Genomic DNA, 16,853 nt, shown 5'->3' with positions numbered 1-16,853 from the left:
TTGAGTTTCTTCAGAATTTAATTATCCTTCACATTCTGATACTCACTGAAGAGATTTATAAAAAGCTGGTAAAATGTAAAAAGTAAAACTCAAAAATGTTGAGAAAAAGAAAAAGGTACTTTGTGTAAGTTCGAGCTGACAACAGTCAGCATGTCTTTTTAGTTATACATAGAAATACCATTTGATATGAAGCTTTGCAATGTAAGGAACAATCTGAGGATTATTCTTGATATGTTTGGGATAAAAATGGAATGGAAGAAAGTGTATTTGTGACTTCTTCATAATACAGAATATATATGGTACATTTTTTTTTTTTTTTACCAGCAAGGAATAAAAAGTGCTTTTCTTTAAAAATAATAATTTCTCATTAGAAATATTTGTAGATTGTGGTTGCCTTAAAAATGGGGGAAAAATTAACTGGATGAATGGATTGTTTCTTTCCATTCCATGTGGATCATAGACTTATCCAGTACAACATTTAATAGCATGTCTTGATTCTTTCTAGACTATTTACAATATTGTTTGGACCTCCAGACATGGGGAAGTCACCATCGGATACCTGATAACAGACTTCCTAATAAAACAATAGGTCAGTATCCTGGAAACAAATGCTTTAATATCAAGACATGGAAAGATGGCACCTGGCAGCTAATAATGAGTTGCATCAAAGTTACAAATGCAAACCAAGCCCTGTAAATAATATTAACCCTTTGCACTCTGCTGTCCCCTCTCGAGACATCGGAATTCTAGCATATCACTCGGATGTCCCCTCTCAGGGGGGACATTGCAGTTTATTAGTGATTACGGGGAATTGAGTTAATTCAATGCACGTGTCCGCCGCAAAGTAGCGTCGAGTAGCTGGTAGCCAATGTCCAGAATGGTTCGGAGTGCAAAGGGTTAAAGATGAGGATGATTTTGCTACATGCTGGAAATGCCATGTAGATTTTAGTACTTTGAGGACACTAATGATATTGGAAGTGTAACTGAACCAAACTGATGCTCGAGAGAAATTCTGAACTAAGTGTGCAAATTAGGCTACCTAGTATTTACAAGAACTAAGTCACCCTGCCCCTTAGTAAAACACAACCAGAATTGCCATTTATGCAACACAGCATTTGTTTTCCGTTCCCAAGGTCTATCTGGGCAGTCTACAACGGGTGGCATGGGAAGAAAGAGAAGGCTGCAGAGACTGAACAAAAAGTATGCATTGTGGTATCCTTTATTTAAAAATTGTGAGCTAACTACAGTTGTAGTGTTCTCATTTGCCATTCCAATGGCATAATAAACTGGGAGAACATTAACACAATGTTAAGAAGGCATCAAAAACCTGTAAACAAACGTACACACTACACATGCACACACATGTATAACACACACACACACACACACACAAAGATTATAAACACAAAGTGATGAAGTCAAGCTCTGAATGCTCTAAATCAAATTAAAAACCCTTCGTTATAATAAACTGTGGCAATAGTGTGGCTATTATGAAAAATATTGTTAACTGTTTAAAAAGCAAAAAGGAAAATACTGGCAATTTGAAATTAGCAGCAAAAAGCAGATAAGCTAGAATGGAAGATAACGTAAGACTAAGTAATAGCAAAATTCTAATGTTGATACTGTGTAGGATTGCACTGAAGTAATTTAAGATCAATTCTTGAAGAACTATTAAAAAGTCCCTTGAAATATTAAATCACTGCACTTCACAAACAGTGGACAAGAATAAAGCATTTGGAATGTTACACGCGCACACACGCACGCACACACACACAGAGGAAATGTATTAGGCATATCAGTTTATGGTCTTTGTTTAAGACCTTCAAAAAGTTTATAAAGAAAAGTTTAAGTGCCAATGTAGTGAAAGAAAGTTAAAAGTTCCTAAAGGTGCAAGTCTGATGCATTTATTGGGTCTGAGAATATATTTTGAGGTTGGGGACAAGGCATGATGGATGCACATTTAAGAAAAGAAGACCCATCGTGGAATCTACAAGGGCAAGGCAGAGTTCTCTGAGGGTGTTTAGAATGAAGGTATGTCAAACTCAGACTATCCTGAAGGAGACTCCAAAGTATGCAGAGTTCTACAGCTCTTCATTATCTGAAACGTTTCATAGTGGCCAATAAATAAGACTAACTTTTCAGCAAATTGGTTTCCATACAAACACAAAAATCTTTTCCACACCTGCAGAGCTGATAGTCTATAACAGCACAAATATGAATCCTGCTTTCAGAAGAGAAGCACATTAGCAAAGATATTTTTCCCCCCCACGAGTTCTTATAAAAATGTCTGAAGCTGCTAGATACCTGCAAAGAGGGGATACGTTTAGATTTGCTACTGATTTTAGAAAAAAAGGGGTTTTGTTTTCCTAAGGAAGCCAGCCTTCTGTGAGCAGGAGACCTGTCTTCAGGACCTAAGTGTAATGTCCTTAGTGCTTAAACTCCTGGCAAGCTCAGATCCAGAAAAACGGACAGGCAGAACAGAGGAATGGAAAGTCTGAATGTCTACAGTATAGTTTGGAATAAAATGTGCCTTATAAGTTAAAACGGCTCAACTGCTTTCAGACTGAAGGGCTGCAGCCTGGAGAAGACCCAGTTCTCTGGAGTTGGGAGCTGGGAGAGAGACCTCCGTCTTCAGGGGCCTCTGGGCTGACCTGGGGCAGCGGAGCCTTATTTTTCCATGAGTGTTTCAAATTGGTGGCTTTGCCCAGAAAAATACTTCTTTTGGTTACTTTATCTTTAAAATCAACTGGATTTTAAATTGGATTTGAAATCAAATTTCCCAAAATGAAATTTAGCTGTACTAGTATCTTAAGGTGCCTGCTAACTGACATTAATGCCCATCAATAACACTGCTAGGTATGAACTGCTGTTGCTAAGAATTGACCCTAAAATAACCTAACTAGGGAACCTATCACACTAGGTGCTTTTACTATCTTGGGTTTTTGAGCTTTAGAGAAATAGTTTTTGTACTAAGACCTAGAAATTGCTTCTCTCTGGCTTTGTTTCACTCTTCCTCCTCTTCCTCTTCCTCTTCTTCCCCTTCTCCTTCTCCTTCCTCCATGGTTTCCACAATGAGTTCCGCGGTGCAGGTGGCTTCTCCGAGACTGTTGACAGCCTTGCAGGTGTACTTGGCATCATCATCGCCGCACACGTCGCTAATGATTAAAGAGCAGTTCCCATCCTCGTCGTAGTCTATCTGGAAGTGGCGGGACTCCCTGATGGACTGGTCGTCTTTGAACCAGACGACTTCAGGGTCTGGGTATCCTGCAATGCAGGGAGGGAACACAGGTAGCAAAAACTGTCATTCAACATTTCTATCAGTTCATGCAAGGAGCTCTCAAGCTACTAATGCAGTAATGGAAAAAAACACGACATTGCCTTTGAGAGGCTGCGTGGATATTGACATTTGAACCGAACTCTATTGTAAATACTAATATCTGAAACCCTGTGTGAGGTGTTTCACAGTCATCCCCTTTCCCATCCATGTGGGCCTGGCCCCCCGCCTCTCACCACACACACACACACACACACACACACACACCTCTACACAGACGCAGAGTGCTACCTGGAACATCAGCCCACCTCCCAGCGACATGCCCAGAACCAGTTATCTTTTGGGATGAAATGAAAAGTTTTCATCTTGCATAATAGTTTAACTTAAATACATTTAATAAAAATGAAGATTCAGAACAAATGGGTGCAAGTTGCCTTTTTGGGGTGATAGGCTCTAAACTTGGACTATGGTGGTGATTGCACAATTCCATAAATTCACTAAAACAACTGAATTGTACACTTAATACAGGTACACTATCTGGTGTGTAAGTTACAACTGATAACAGCTTCATAAAACACAAGTTAGAGGAGATAGTAATACTGCTAAAGAAAAGAAAGCAGTATTTGTCTTAGTCTGATCCAAAGGCATAACCCGCCTCAAGAAAACCAGAAATGGACCACATTGATTAGCTTTATTTTATGAATTAACCATGTTTCTGCAAAGTCCAACATTAAAAAAATATATATATCTATATATACATTATGCCTTTAAAATACAGGATGGAACAAAAATAGGTTTATAGTTGTGGTTATTTATATGGAAAATAATACAATAATTAATAATGATACAAGAATAAACTGCATTTCACATGTAACTGTAAGTCTACTTTTGCCACACCCTGTATATTATAATTCTAACTGACTTGTTCTTAAATTATTTTTTAAATCTTTATTGTTCAGAGTATTAATGAGTCCCCCCACTCCCCTGTTACCTCTTCTTGTTCTTAAAATTTGAAGAAGTACTTTTATAGGAAAAAAATTGTAACCCCAACCAGAATAAAAATTCTATATTAGAACTTAAGAATTCTAACATTCAAGTAGAATTTTATTTCAATTAAAACATCATCCATATGCTTTAATTTCCCCTCCATGCTCCAGTCAAAGTTATGTAAATACCAAAGAAATAACCCCAAGCAGAAAAGTGCAAAGATGACAGTCATTATGTTCTAATAATTTTTGAGGCTACAGTTCGATTCCCAGTCACGGCACGTGCCCTGGTTGCGGGCTCGATCCCCAGTGGGGGGCATGGAGGAGGCAGCCGATCAATGATTCAATGATCCTCTCTCGTCATTGATGTTTCTATCTCTCTCTCTCCCTTCTTCTCTGAAATCAATAAAAATCTATAATAATAAAAGCGTGATATGCTAATTAGACTGGATGTCCTTCCGGAAGTCCTTCCTTCCACACAAAGCCGCAGTGGGTGGGGGCTGGGGCCACGGCCCTTGCATGAATATATATATATATATATATTTCATATATATATGAAAAAGAAAAAAGGAAAGACCCTCAGAAGACCCAAAGACAATGGTGATGGTGAGTCACAGGCAGTGGCCCCAGAGCTTTCAGCCAAACCCCAACCCGAGCCTTTCTACACTAGCAAAGGCAGCACGCCACATTTTAAAAATTGAATGAAAAGAAAGATTATGGCGGGCAAGGCATTTACAAGGCATTTGATTTGATACTATAAGGACACAGGTGAAAAAGGTTTTTTGGGTTTTTTTTTGTTCCTCACTTTGGATTACTTTATCCAAAAGGCATTATGTGGCTGTATTGCTGGAGAACCTTACACAGTGGGAGGCATGCTTTGTTCTGACTGCTGCCCTTGGCCGTGAGGTCTGGAGCAAGTTGCTTAATGAACGCTGTACCTCCTTTGGTCAGCCTGACAGGGGAGATAACCCTCCACTCTGGTTGGCACACGACAGGCACCAGCTCGAGGCCAATCTTATCTTGCCCTTTATCTTTCCAGAATGTTGCAGGCTGTAGAAACTGAAATGCTTTGTGTCGCCACCATTGTTAATGTCTCCTGTGCTAATGTCTCCCTTAAGGTCCTGTGAGCTCAAACAGCTCAGGATTCTATGGCCGCCTTGTCCCACCGGCAGCTAAGCTCGGGGAAGAGGCCCCGGGGCCTGGCCCAGCTTCCCTCGGTGTGAAGTCACACTGCGTGCTCTCTGCCCTCCTCAGTCCCACAACTTTTCCCTTGACTCCCTCACATCCGCAAAGGACTTAAAAGGTTTCTCTTTTTCACATATGTTATCTAAGAATCCCCAGTGCCACTCAGGACATCAGACAGCATCTGACAGTTGAGGGCCTGAGGCGCAGAGAGTCAGACCACTGCCCGGCCTCACCGCAGAGCTGCTGACTCCACCTCTCCGGCTCCGGGCCAGCCTGCTTCTGAGGGCCTCTCAGGGGCACACGTTTCCCAGGACTTGAAACTTGGCCACACACTATCGTCCATGACAAACCACTTGAACTTGGGTCTAGTGGCTGACGGGAGTAAGTGAAATATCAGATGTGCCCCCGGGGTAAGTCACTGATGGCACCAACCTTCAGGGTGGAGTGAGGGCCTTGGGCCAGCTCCTCCCGACCCAGTTCCCCTCAGCGCCTGGCTCACCTAATGGCTCCCAGGACTGACCTCATGCCCGGGGCACACAGTAGGGGCCCAGCAGCTTCCCAAACCTCTTTTGTCGCCACAGCTACAACTTACCTTCAATCTTGCAGTCAAATCTAGCGGCACTTCCCTCCACCACTTCCAGATCACGAATGGTCTTAGAGAAATAGGGTTTCACATGGGGCTTCTCCTCAGCAACAGCCTCCAAGAAAGCTTGGGCGACATCTCCTAGAAGACGGGGGGGGAGGACATGGTCACCCCTTCACTCCTTGTTCTTTCCTCTCCCTTAGTTTAAAAAAGCTGACTTAAAAAAAAAAAGGTGTTTTTTTTTTTTTTAAAGTAGCTCCAATTTAGCAAACAATGCGGCTAAGAGGACTGAATCAGCAGCACACCTTTCTCCTGGGGACAGGTTGGCCAGCTGCCATGTGGCTTTGGCAGAAGAGAAATCTGTGACTAAACTGGGGAAATGTTTGGACTCCCCCTTCCCTTACTCTGAACACACTGGGGGAAAAAAATCTTCAGAAAAGAGGTTTGGCTGTATTTCAAGCTGTTTCAAGACCCAGTTGAGTGCACACATATGAGCCTAATCAGTGGTCAAGGACAATAGGGGGTGGGGGCATGAGTGTGGGGGGGATTGGAATGGGGAGTTGAGGACAAATATGTGATGCCTTAATAAAGAAATTAAAAAAAAAAAAAAGATCCAGTTGAGGGTGTCTAAGAAGGACAGAGTCACACCAGCCTGCCTGGTCTCCCTGCAGAGCGGGCCTTCCCTGCTCCTGAGAAGGAAGGAGCCAGGAGCCTCTTCCCCTGGCCAGGTCTGTTCTCACGTAGACTGCTCCCCGGTGTGGTGCGTGAGAGCAGACCGGGATTGGGACTGTTCCAGGGAAAAGCTAGAACGTGGAGGGGCTCCTGTGCCCTCTCCCACCCCTCCAGGCTGGTTGTGGGTCATCTGGGAGTGGCAGGAGTGGATCCGGAGGGACTCTGTCTCCGGCTACATCAGGCAGCCCAGCAGGTGGCTGGCCTACGACACTGCCTTTGTGCTTCTCACCTTTGGTACCAATGGCACCAGGCAGCAGGGGGGGAGGGTGTCTCTGGCCAAGCAAGGCACCTCAGGAAGATAAGGGCCAGCCCCTGCAGGTATCCGATGCAGGAAGAGGCGGAGGCATTCCCTGAGGAGGTGGATGGGGCAACATCTCCAAGGGCAAGTAACTAACCCCACCGATCACATTTCAGTATTTGAAAAATGCCAAACAAGTATGGACTATATGAGTTAATTTTTTCTTTCTAAGAAAAACAAAGACTAAAATCAGAATATTTTTGCCTGACCGGCCTGGCTCAGTAGTTGAACATTAACCTATGAGCCAGGAGGTCATGATTCAATTCCCAGTCAAGGCACATGACCAGGTTTAGGGATCGATCCCCAGTGGGGCACATGCAAGAGGCAGCCAATCAACGATTCTCTCTCATCATTGATATTTCTATCTCTCTCCCGCTCCCTTCCTCTCTGAAATCAATAAAAATGTCTTAAAAATAAAAAAAACAGGGTATTTTGAAAAAAATAAACTACTACGTGTGATTGAAGCTTTATATTTTCTTATCAATATATAAGCAGTACTTTTTTGTAATGAGAAAAATGGAAGCTTTGAATAAATCTTTGCTAAGTCTTATGTAAAACGTGGAAAGAATAGTGGAGGTTATCTAGCTCTATTAGATAAATAATAACTTCCTTTCGGAAAATAGTTAAACCTAAGTTGAAATAATTAAAGAGTCCCTAGGCTTAGTAACTATTGTCAGTACAACCTAAAAGTAGTTCTGAATTTAATCCTTTTGGATTGTATTTCCAACAACAGCCCACTCCCAAAATAAGCTCCTCAAAATGCCCCTCAGTCCCCCGGCCCTTCCTTCCTCCTTACCTTCTGATTCTAGTTTTTCTGCGTTGAGAGGGCTGGTTGGTGATCCTGTAGAGGACTTCCTGCCACTGAGCCCTGAGATCATTGCCATAGAGGACAGTCTCCCGATGGCTCTCACAGCATTGCCCGTTTTCTGGAAAGCAGACACTGGGGTTGGACTCGGGCAGTGCCCCTGGGTCCCGCCTGGCAGTGGGGCTCAGGGAGGGGAGCCCAGCCCAGCAGAGGCAGCCGTCCGTGGACCGAGGGCCTCCCGAGCGCCGAGGTCCAGCCAGAGGAGTGAGCCCGACCTTGCTCTGCTCAGCACTATCAGTGTGTCAGAAGATGTTCGGAGAATGGAATGGGGCCTGGAACCGATGTGTGCGTTAATGTGACTAAACAAGGTCAACATGAGACAAAAACCCTTTTCATACTGTGCTTCAACTCCCATAAAAGGGAGAGTTTATATAAAGCAGCTGCAGGCTGAGACAGCTCCAAAGACTTATTGCTGACGGGGCGCAGCAGGGCTGTTTCTTGTAAAACAATGCCAGTGACGGGCTTGCAATTGGTCAGGAGGATCGTTACTACAGCTCCCACAGGTCCTCCTGCAAGTGGGAAAGCGGCACACTATTGACCTTGGTGAGCCGTTTGACCTCTCCGGGCTGGCCTCCGTCTCTGCGTGAGGAGGGGTTGGACAAGACTCCAAGGTCTCCTTTAGCTGTGGCTGATTCAGTATTCCCAAAATACTTAAGAGATTTTGGGAAACAGTCTGGATGGCCCGGCACAAGTCCATGAACGCACAGTGACGTTCTGGGGGGTGCTTTTCCCTCGTGTACACCCAGGCATCAAAAAGCACCCCGGAGAGATGCAAAGCAATGGCATCTTGGCTTTTCTGAGTCAAGGCACCCTGGGCGTGGACAGAATTTCTGCTGAGAAGGAAGCCGGAACCTGAGATGAAAAATTCTTTGCAGTGTGAAAATTCTACCAAGCATAGGATTTAGGTCAGAGAGGTCCCCAATAACATACAATGCATCGATGGTTCTTACCTTTAATTAGAGGTTCTTACTCCCTTTCTTAAGTCCATGGAAACACTAAGATAAGAAACTAACGTGTAACCAACTGCTCCCGCCCAAAGCATCTTTTCAGGCGCCCAGTCGCTGTGTATCCAGAGAGCAGATGCTGGCGCAGACTGGCTGCTGAGAGACGGAGGACACCAGCAAAGGGCTCCCACTCACCCACCGGATCTCAGACTGTGCCAGAGCCACTTCCCTTGTTATCCCCATACATTCAGGTATTTCAGCAAAGCCTCACAACTCTGGACTAGCTGGGAAGCCAGTATGCTTCAGTAAAAAGATTGTTTCCAAAGTAAAGAATTTCAGGCCACTAAGGAATCATATAGAAAAGTGTGTGTGTGTGTGTGTGTGTGTGTATGTGTGTGTGGGTGTGTGTGTGTGGTGTAAGCTGTGGCCTGAGGCTATGGCCATGATCACTTTCTGTTGTCACATGCCATTGGAGTTGCAGACTCTTTTCATGCACTTTGGACAGACATTCCATCTTGCTCTGTCCTTGCCCATCCATCCTCTCAAATACATCACTGTGGGTGTGGGCATGCTTCTGGCCCTCCGTCACTGTAGTGAAACTGGGTCACTCTGAACAGAACCCAGGAAGCCTGCGGTGGAGGTGATGAGGGGAAGCAGGTGAGAGGCGATGATGGAGTCACAGCTCTGCGCAGAGGCACTGTGGCCCTGCAGAGGACGAGACCATTTGGCAATCTCGCGTGCTCTTCTGGCGGAGGCCGCTGCACTGATCTGTTTGATGTGCTGGCGAGAGTGTTGAGAGACCCAGCTCTTCCCGTGGGAGCTTACTCCGACCTCAGGAACGCGTGAGAGACAGGCAGCCATCCCTACAGAGCCAACATCAGGCCAAGCTGCTTCCTACTCAGCCAGATTCTCAGCGTCTGCCCTTCCTTTTCCATCCCTGTATCCTTTACCCAATGCAGAGAGGTTTGCCCTGGCCAGGAGTCTCTAAGTGCAGAGAGTTCATTCCCAATAAGGGACTGGTTATTCTTGAACCACTGATTACTATGTGACCTTCTGCAAGTTTGTTCCCTTCCCTGGGCCTCATAGCCTTGAACCAGAAGATTCCAATCTCCCTGTGGCTGTGCTCTTCCACAGAAGACTAGGATTCATGTTCGAGAATATGTAGCAGGGAACACCCCCTCCCCCCTCCCTCCCCTGAGCCTTTGGGCTCCCTAATTTGAAACACCAGGATGGTCTTCACTTCCATGGTGTGGAATAATGAAGTCTTTCCTCATCTATTAACAACATGACTAGTATGAAGTTACTGGAACAAGGCAAACAAAGTTATGATATTTCCAAGAAGGCGACAAATTCACATTAGCAAATAGACCATAAGGGGGGCATTTTCCATTAGTTGGAGTGAGATAGCATATAATTTCTAAAACAGGGAGAAATGTATGTGTTTAATAAGGGGAAAAAATTAAAATAATCTATGCCAGAATTCAATATTTGAAAACTCATTTATGGGGAGAAAAATAGGCCAGGCCAGTGTGGCTCAGTGGTTGAGCATTTGACCCATGAACCAAGAGGTCACCGGTTCATTTCCTGGTCAGGGCACATGCCCGGGTTGTGGGCTCAATCCCCACTAAAGCCTATGCAGGAGGCAGGTGATCAATGTTTCTCTCTCCATGATGTTTCTATCTCTCTATCCTCTCTCTCTAAAGTCAATAAAAAACATATATTTAAAAAATTTGGTAAGGAAGTTATTTGTCAGAACTGGAAAAGAACTATATTATTGTATATCGGTCTAGTAATAATTAATGTCGTTTTTAAACATTCGTTTAAAATCTTGCTTGGCGTTGACTTGTATTGACATAACCTTCAAACACATGGTATCTACAGAACGTGTGAAGTGCAATTAACAAGTTTTGCTTGAAAAAGTTTGTGTTTGGTTTGGTTTTTGTTGCAAAACTAGGGCTAAGAAGATGGCGGATGAAGAGCATATTCGGCACTGCATGCTTTACGAGTTCCAATTAGGAAGAAAAGCAAGTGAGGCTGCAAAAAACATCTATCTGTAGTGCTCTTGGTCAAGATGCAGTTAGCGCCAGAAAATGCCAGCGTTGGTTTGAGAAATTTCGCGAGGGAAATTTTTCGTTAGATGACAACAGTGGTCGAGGCCGTGTGTCCAATTTTGATCAAGAAGCTCTTCAAGCTCTTTTGGTGCAAAATCCTCAAATTACCCAACAAGAGCTTGCGACAACTTTAAATTGTTCACAAAAAAACAATTTCCAATCAATTGCGTGCACTTGGCAAAGTCCAAAAGTTTGGAAGATGGGTTCCTCATGAGTTGACCGACAACAACCGTAATCAAAGAGTCACAATTTGCAGTTCGCTCCTCTCTCGTCAAAACCGTTTGCCGTTTTTAGAGCAAATTGTTACCGGAGATGAAAAATGGGTGCTGTATGTTAATTTGAAAAGGCGGCCTCAATGGTTGGACAAAAATGAGGCTCCGCAGTCCACGCCAAAACCTGACTTGCATGCGAAAAAAGTGATGTTGTGTGTTTGGTGGAATTTTAAAGGAATTCTTCATTATGAACTTTTACCATCTAACCAAACCATTACAAGTGCAGTATATAGTGCCCAATTGGAAAGGTTAGCCCAAGCTTTAAGAGAAAAAGAACCCGCGCTGATTAATCGGAAGGGTGTAATTCTTCACCACGATAACGCACGACCGCATACTGCAAGAATCACTGCTGAAAAACTGCGCCAGTTGGAATGGGAAGTTCTCCCTCAACCTGCATATTCTCCTGATATTGCCCCTTCCGATTACCATTTGTTTCGTTCTTTGCAAAACTTTCTTCTTGGAAAAAAATTTAATAATGAAGAATGCCTCAAAAATGCATTGACCAAATTTTTTGCATCAAAATCACAAGAATTTTACAACAGAGGGATTAAAATGCTTCCTGAGCGTTGGGCACAAGTAGTAGAAAACAACGGCAACTATATTGTTGATTAAATTTTGTTGTATTGTTTAAATAAATTCGATTTAAAAAAAGTATTAGAAAACGACATTAATTATTACTAGACCTAATATGCCTTTGAGTTGAAAATTGGTTGCTGTTTTACTTAATCAAGACCTTTGGAAATTTTTGGAACATCAAGGCAGCACGTTTCAATTCCCTAAGCTCCACCCTTGTTTGTTGGAAGCCTTTTTCTTGTTCGAGGGCCATGGCCAGGCTGGTCCTGTGCAGCACACAGGCACCGTCTGTACCGGCCTCTCTGAGGCAGCAGCTCCCCGCCCCTGTGAGCCCGCAGGAGCGATTAACCAGCCCACGTGCCCAGGACGGAGGGCTTCCCAGGATAAGGGTCTGTCAGTGCTAGAGCTGAGGCAGTCCCTGGCCAATGGGCAGGCTAGTTACCTAAGAGCCAGCCAGGTCAGAGACCCTTTAGACACCAACAGCCCCACGATCAGAATTTCCTGAGAAGTGCATGACATCCAAACGTGACCGACAAGCATCCTCAGTGCTATCCTGTGCCCAAAGCTTTCCTCCCTATGGCCCTTCGGTCTGTGCTGCTGGGGTCTTTGTGGTTCCCAGAAAGTAAAGATGTCCACGGGCCTCCAAATTCCTAGTCCTTTGCTTCTAGTTTTGCATGTAAAAGCCCTGTTATCCTGTTCGGCTTGCCCACCCTCCAGGCTCTACTCACCACCACAGCTTTTAGAAACTCTTTCAGGTATAATTGGAAGAACATACCTTCTTTCATAATAATTTTATGCTAAGATCAATAATATGATTAGCCATCTCTATATTGCGTCGTGTACAAAGATTTGTTTCCATGTTGCTTTCTCCCTCCTGGGCCTCTCATGAATGCCACATGAGAATGAAAACAAGGAACTTTCTCTTGGGCATCTGTAGAGAGTTCTGGGCTTGCCCTCTCCCTCCTCCACAGCCCGCCCCACTCTGTTTCACTGCACCCCGCCCTGCTCCTCACTGCTCTGACGGGGAACCTATTCCAGGACAGCTAAGGTGCTGGTGCCTGGAGTTCAAAATGTGGGAAACATTGCCCTGGCCGGTTTGGCTCAGTGGATAGAGTGTCAGCCCACAGACGGAAGGGTCCCAGATTCGATTCTGGTCAAGAGCACGTACCTCAGTTGCGGCTCAATCCCAGGCATCTGTTGGGGCCCATGTGGGAGGCAACCAATCAGTGTCTCTCACATTGATGTTTCTCTCTCTGTGTCTCTCCCCTTCCCTTCTACTCTCTCTAAAAATCAATGGAAAAATATCCTCGGGTGAAAATTAACATACAAAAATGCAGAAAACGTTTTCCTAAGAGAGCAATGGAACACAAGATGGTCAGAGGGAGCTGAATCGTCACCAGTGAAATTATGCTTCAGGGACAAGACGGGTCAAAAGGGATTGCGTGGTCTTCTCCTGCGAAGCCTAACCACTGTGCCTGTGGAAAAATAATCTCCAAAGGCTTCCACCCATATCAAAATTCCTTCTCTGAATTCTGCCCTTTTCTCCCAGAATTTCTGCCCCTCGCTTCCAGAAAACCCTCTGACTAATAACAGTGTAAACAAGAAAAAAATTTAAGTGATTAAAATACCAGCACAAATTTATGGTTCCCTGACCCCTTGGACTAAAAAATTCCATTTGCTTCCTCTCTCATTTCCTTATCTCTTCTCTGTGCCTGTCCCGGGTGTGTCAACAGCAGATGCACCTACTCCGGGAGAGCAGGCAGAGCCACGTGCCGCCCCTGAGGACTGCCCTCCCGCCACTCAGCCCCTGCTTGCCCTGGAAATCCCGCTATTTCTTTGAGATCTGTTGGCCACTGGACTATTAATAAAGTCCACCTTTGATTTTTGTGGCCTCCATCTTGCTGTGTTTTGTTTGTAAGAATATGTGCTACTCCAATGATTTCACTGGATGCTCATGGCACCAGAAGGTAAGGTGAGCAGCACAGTCTCTCAACTTGCCTGTCCCTTGAGGGCGGCCAGGTCCACCTAAGCCTCCACACCAGGTGGGAGTGGGGTGGGCGTAGGGATCAAGAACTGACTCCGCTGTGGGGAGCTCATAGTCCCTGTACCACCCACCTGAAGCCCCTCCCTGCCTCTGCTCCTTCTCCCTGCCTTTGTGGGGAGTGTGGTTTCTGAGGGAACTGTAAAGTCATCCTGAGCAGTAGATACCTGGTGTCCCAGTTGCCCCTAAAACAATGGTTCCTTTTTCTTTGCCACAGGCAGGCCTCAATGCCCAGCCCCCTGAGTGCCCAGCAAACAGACGGTTCCTTTCAGGTCAGCACAACCCGGGAGGTTCGGCCCCTCCTTTCTCCTCTGTCTGTGCTGTCACCCGCTCTGTGCTCCCACCCGGACAGCACTTCCTCACAACCACATCCACGCCCGGCCGGCTGGCTCCCTTCTCCTGTCTGCACTCACATATATGGTATGGAGAGCTATAGCGATGGTTTATAATTCCTGCTGGGTGTTCCGTCCTTTTATGTCTATTTGGTTCGGTCCCTCCACTACGCTATACGTTCCTGGAGCACAGAACCCAGGCCTCCTCCCGTAGCCCGGGAGTTTTGTCACACTGACGGTGAGAGTAAAACGATACAGTAGAGGATGATAAGTTCTCTGTGGTTTCGGATACGTTTTACCCATCTGCTAAAACCGAAGGCAATTTTGTATTAAGACAGTGTGCTTTGGAGCCAGGCTCTGCGTTTGAATCCTGCCTTTCTCACCAACTAGCTAAGTGATTCTGGGCGACGTTCCTAACCTTTCTCTGCCTCGGTTTGTTTGAAAAGTGGGGGATAACATTAATCAAGGATTAGAAGACTTGATGCATAGAAAGTGCTCTGAATGTTCTCTAGCACAGAGCCAGCCTTCCATACATATGAGCTGCTGGTGTCATTTTTGAACACGTGCTATGTAGCAGGCACTGTGCTAAAGGTCAGACGAAGATTATCCTATATAATAAAAGGCTACTATGAAAATCGACTGAATGGTGGAACGACCGGTCACTATGACACACGCTGACCACCAGGGGGAAGACACTCGATGTAAGAGCTGCCCCTGGTGGTCACTGCGCTCCCACAGGGGGAGCATCACTCAGCCAGAAACCCTGAGTCGGGCTCAGAGAGGGCAGTGGTGGTGGCAGGAGCCTCTCCCACCTCCACTACAGATGTCTGACTGCTGACTTAGGCCTGTATGGGGAGTTGGACATCCCCTGAGGACTCCTGGACTGCAAGAGGGCACAGGTCAGGCAGAGGAAACCCCCCTCCTCCCGCAGTGCACAAATTTTGTGCACGGGGCCTCTAGTATCATATAATTCTCCTAACAGGGCTGTGACATTGGTACCACTACTATCCCCACTTTACCGATGAGAAAACAAAGGTATCACAAGGGTAAGTCACTTGTCTAAAGACAGGTAGCTAGCTAGTAACATACAATATTCCTGGAGGGTGGGGCCAGGTCTCCTTGTAGGTCATGTGCTCTCTCCCTTCATCGCAAAGAAATGTTAGACCATCACACCGCCTTTAAGGAGACCACGTTTTCTATGGTTTCCACATGGTCCCAAAGGTGCTTATCCCTAGCCCTGAAGACCCAAAATGCCAGTCTTGGTCCCAGACTATTTCAGAAAAAGATTTAAACATGTTTGGGGTGAGGCCGGGGCACGTTGGGAATGAGGATGGCTTGAGAAAGCAAACAGAAGGAGCAGCATTCCAGTCCAGAGCGAGCATCTCCTTACCTGCCATTTCCTTCTGGCCATGTACTTCTTCATCCGGTCCTTGGAGAGCTTCTTGGCCTCCATGGTTTTGGTGTCCTTCATGAGCCACGGATGCTGAAGGCACTGGGTGCAGTTCAGGCGGTTTCTGACAGAGGCAGAGATCAGGAGATTTCTAAGCAGGAGGGGACTCAGAGGCGGCTGTGAGACCAGAAATGGGAGGGCGTCTGTCCCCGGTCACACAGGGCAGAACCCAGGGCATCTGCTCCCAGTCCGTCCGCCATGACCAGGTCACTGCACTGCTGGCCCTCTCCCTCTCTTGGTCTGGGTCACAGACTGAATGCAGAATAGGTCACAGTAAAGAAGGCCTAACCATCCCTTAAGCGACTGGAGCCTCGTGACCTGTTCTTGGGTCCGGGACAGGCAAGTGCAGGAGGGCAGGTGTGTCTGGGAATGGCGGACACCACAGTGCAGAGTGGGGTCAGTCTGCAGGTCACGTGGGAGCTGGGGGCTGTGGAGGCCTGATCCACCTCTCTGCCTCAGAGATTAGGCCCAAATCTCTGAGAATCCCTACACTCTCGTGTCTCATGTTGAGGTTGAGTAACAAGTTTTTCCTGTTAGAACTCAAAGAGCGATGTCCTACATACCATCTATGCATTATGATAACTTTAGAACCACGCTGAAACTCGTTTACTCTTTCTGAAAGCTCTGGGAATCTAGAAATATTTCAGGGCCATCATCTTAATAGAACTAATAAAGCCCAAAGAACCAAACGTTAACATACGTAGAGAAATGAGTATACTCTAAGTACGTTTGCTAAGTATACTGATTTTTAGATAAAGAGGATGATGAATTACCTTAATTTTCTTATATTCAAATTTTCTATAATTTGCATGTATTACTTTTATAACAGGAGAACATTTTAAAAGGTGCTGCCAGATGAGGACTTGTGGTGGAAGAGACATGCTAAGTTTGAGAGTTTATGAGAATCTAGCGTCTCGGTCTGTGTGAGATCAGTGCTGAGGAGAGGGCATTTCATGAGCATAGAGGGGCCAACAAGCTCACTGAATGAATTCATTCAAGGTCAGATGAGAAAATAACGTAGTATATTCGTAGCACCTCTTTTCCCACATCCTCAGCGAGTGAAGCCATCCTTGGACCAGCTATTGGGAAAGAGGCGTGCGTCTCCCGGGGACCCTTTGGGAGTGCTGACCCCGCCTACCACACGGGAGGGATTCTAGACAGCTTCCCCTTAGGGCGTGCCTACTCTTACAAAGGCCAGACAGAAAAA

The 16,853-nt window shown here is 45.5% G+C and overlaps 1 protein-coding gene across 3 annotated transcripts in view; it reads right to left on the bottom strand.

The window, feature by feature from the left end:
• Nucleotides 1–1,203: 1,203 nt before the first annotated feature.
• The window catches only part of MYLK (myosin light chain kinase), a 183,269-nt gene continuing 167,619 nt past the window's right edge, over nucleotides 1,204–16,853 (bottom strand). For 2 of the 3 annotated variants that reach the window (XM_045583939.1, XM_036447529.2), the window contains 4 exons: nucleotides 15,587–15,710; nucleotides 7,855–7,984; nucleotides 6,038–6,169; nucleotides 1,204–3,264 (listed from right to left, as the gene is read on the bottom strand). In XM_045583939.1, the coding sequence (XP_045439895.1) occupies nucleotides 3,005–3,264; nucleotides 6,038–6,169; nucleotides 7,855–7,984; nucleotides 15,587–15,710 (646 nt within the window). In that variant the 3' untranslated portion in view covers nucleotides 1,204–3,004. Of the gene's footprint in view, nucleotides 3,265–6,037; nucleotides 6,170–7,854; nucleotides 7,985–8,138; nucleotides 8,266–15,586; nucleotides 15,711–16,853 lie in introns of those variants that run through there. The other variant, XM_045583940.1, reaches the window with a different exon arrangement.

Source organism: Pipistrellus kuhlii, unplaced genomic scaffold (genome assembly GCF_014108245.1).
Source record: "Pipistrellus kuhlii isolate mPipKuh1 unplaced genomic scaffold, mPipKuh1.p scaffold_m20_p_2, whole genome shotgun sequence".
Lineage (NCBI taxonomy): Eukaryota > Metazoa > Chordata > Mammalia > Chiroptera > Vespertilionidae > Pipistrellus > Pipistrellus kuhlii.
This window is presented reverse-complemented; position numbering and strand designations above follow the sequence as displayed.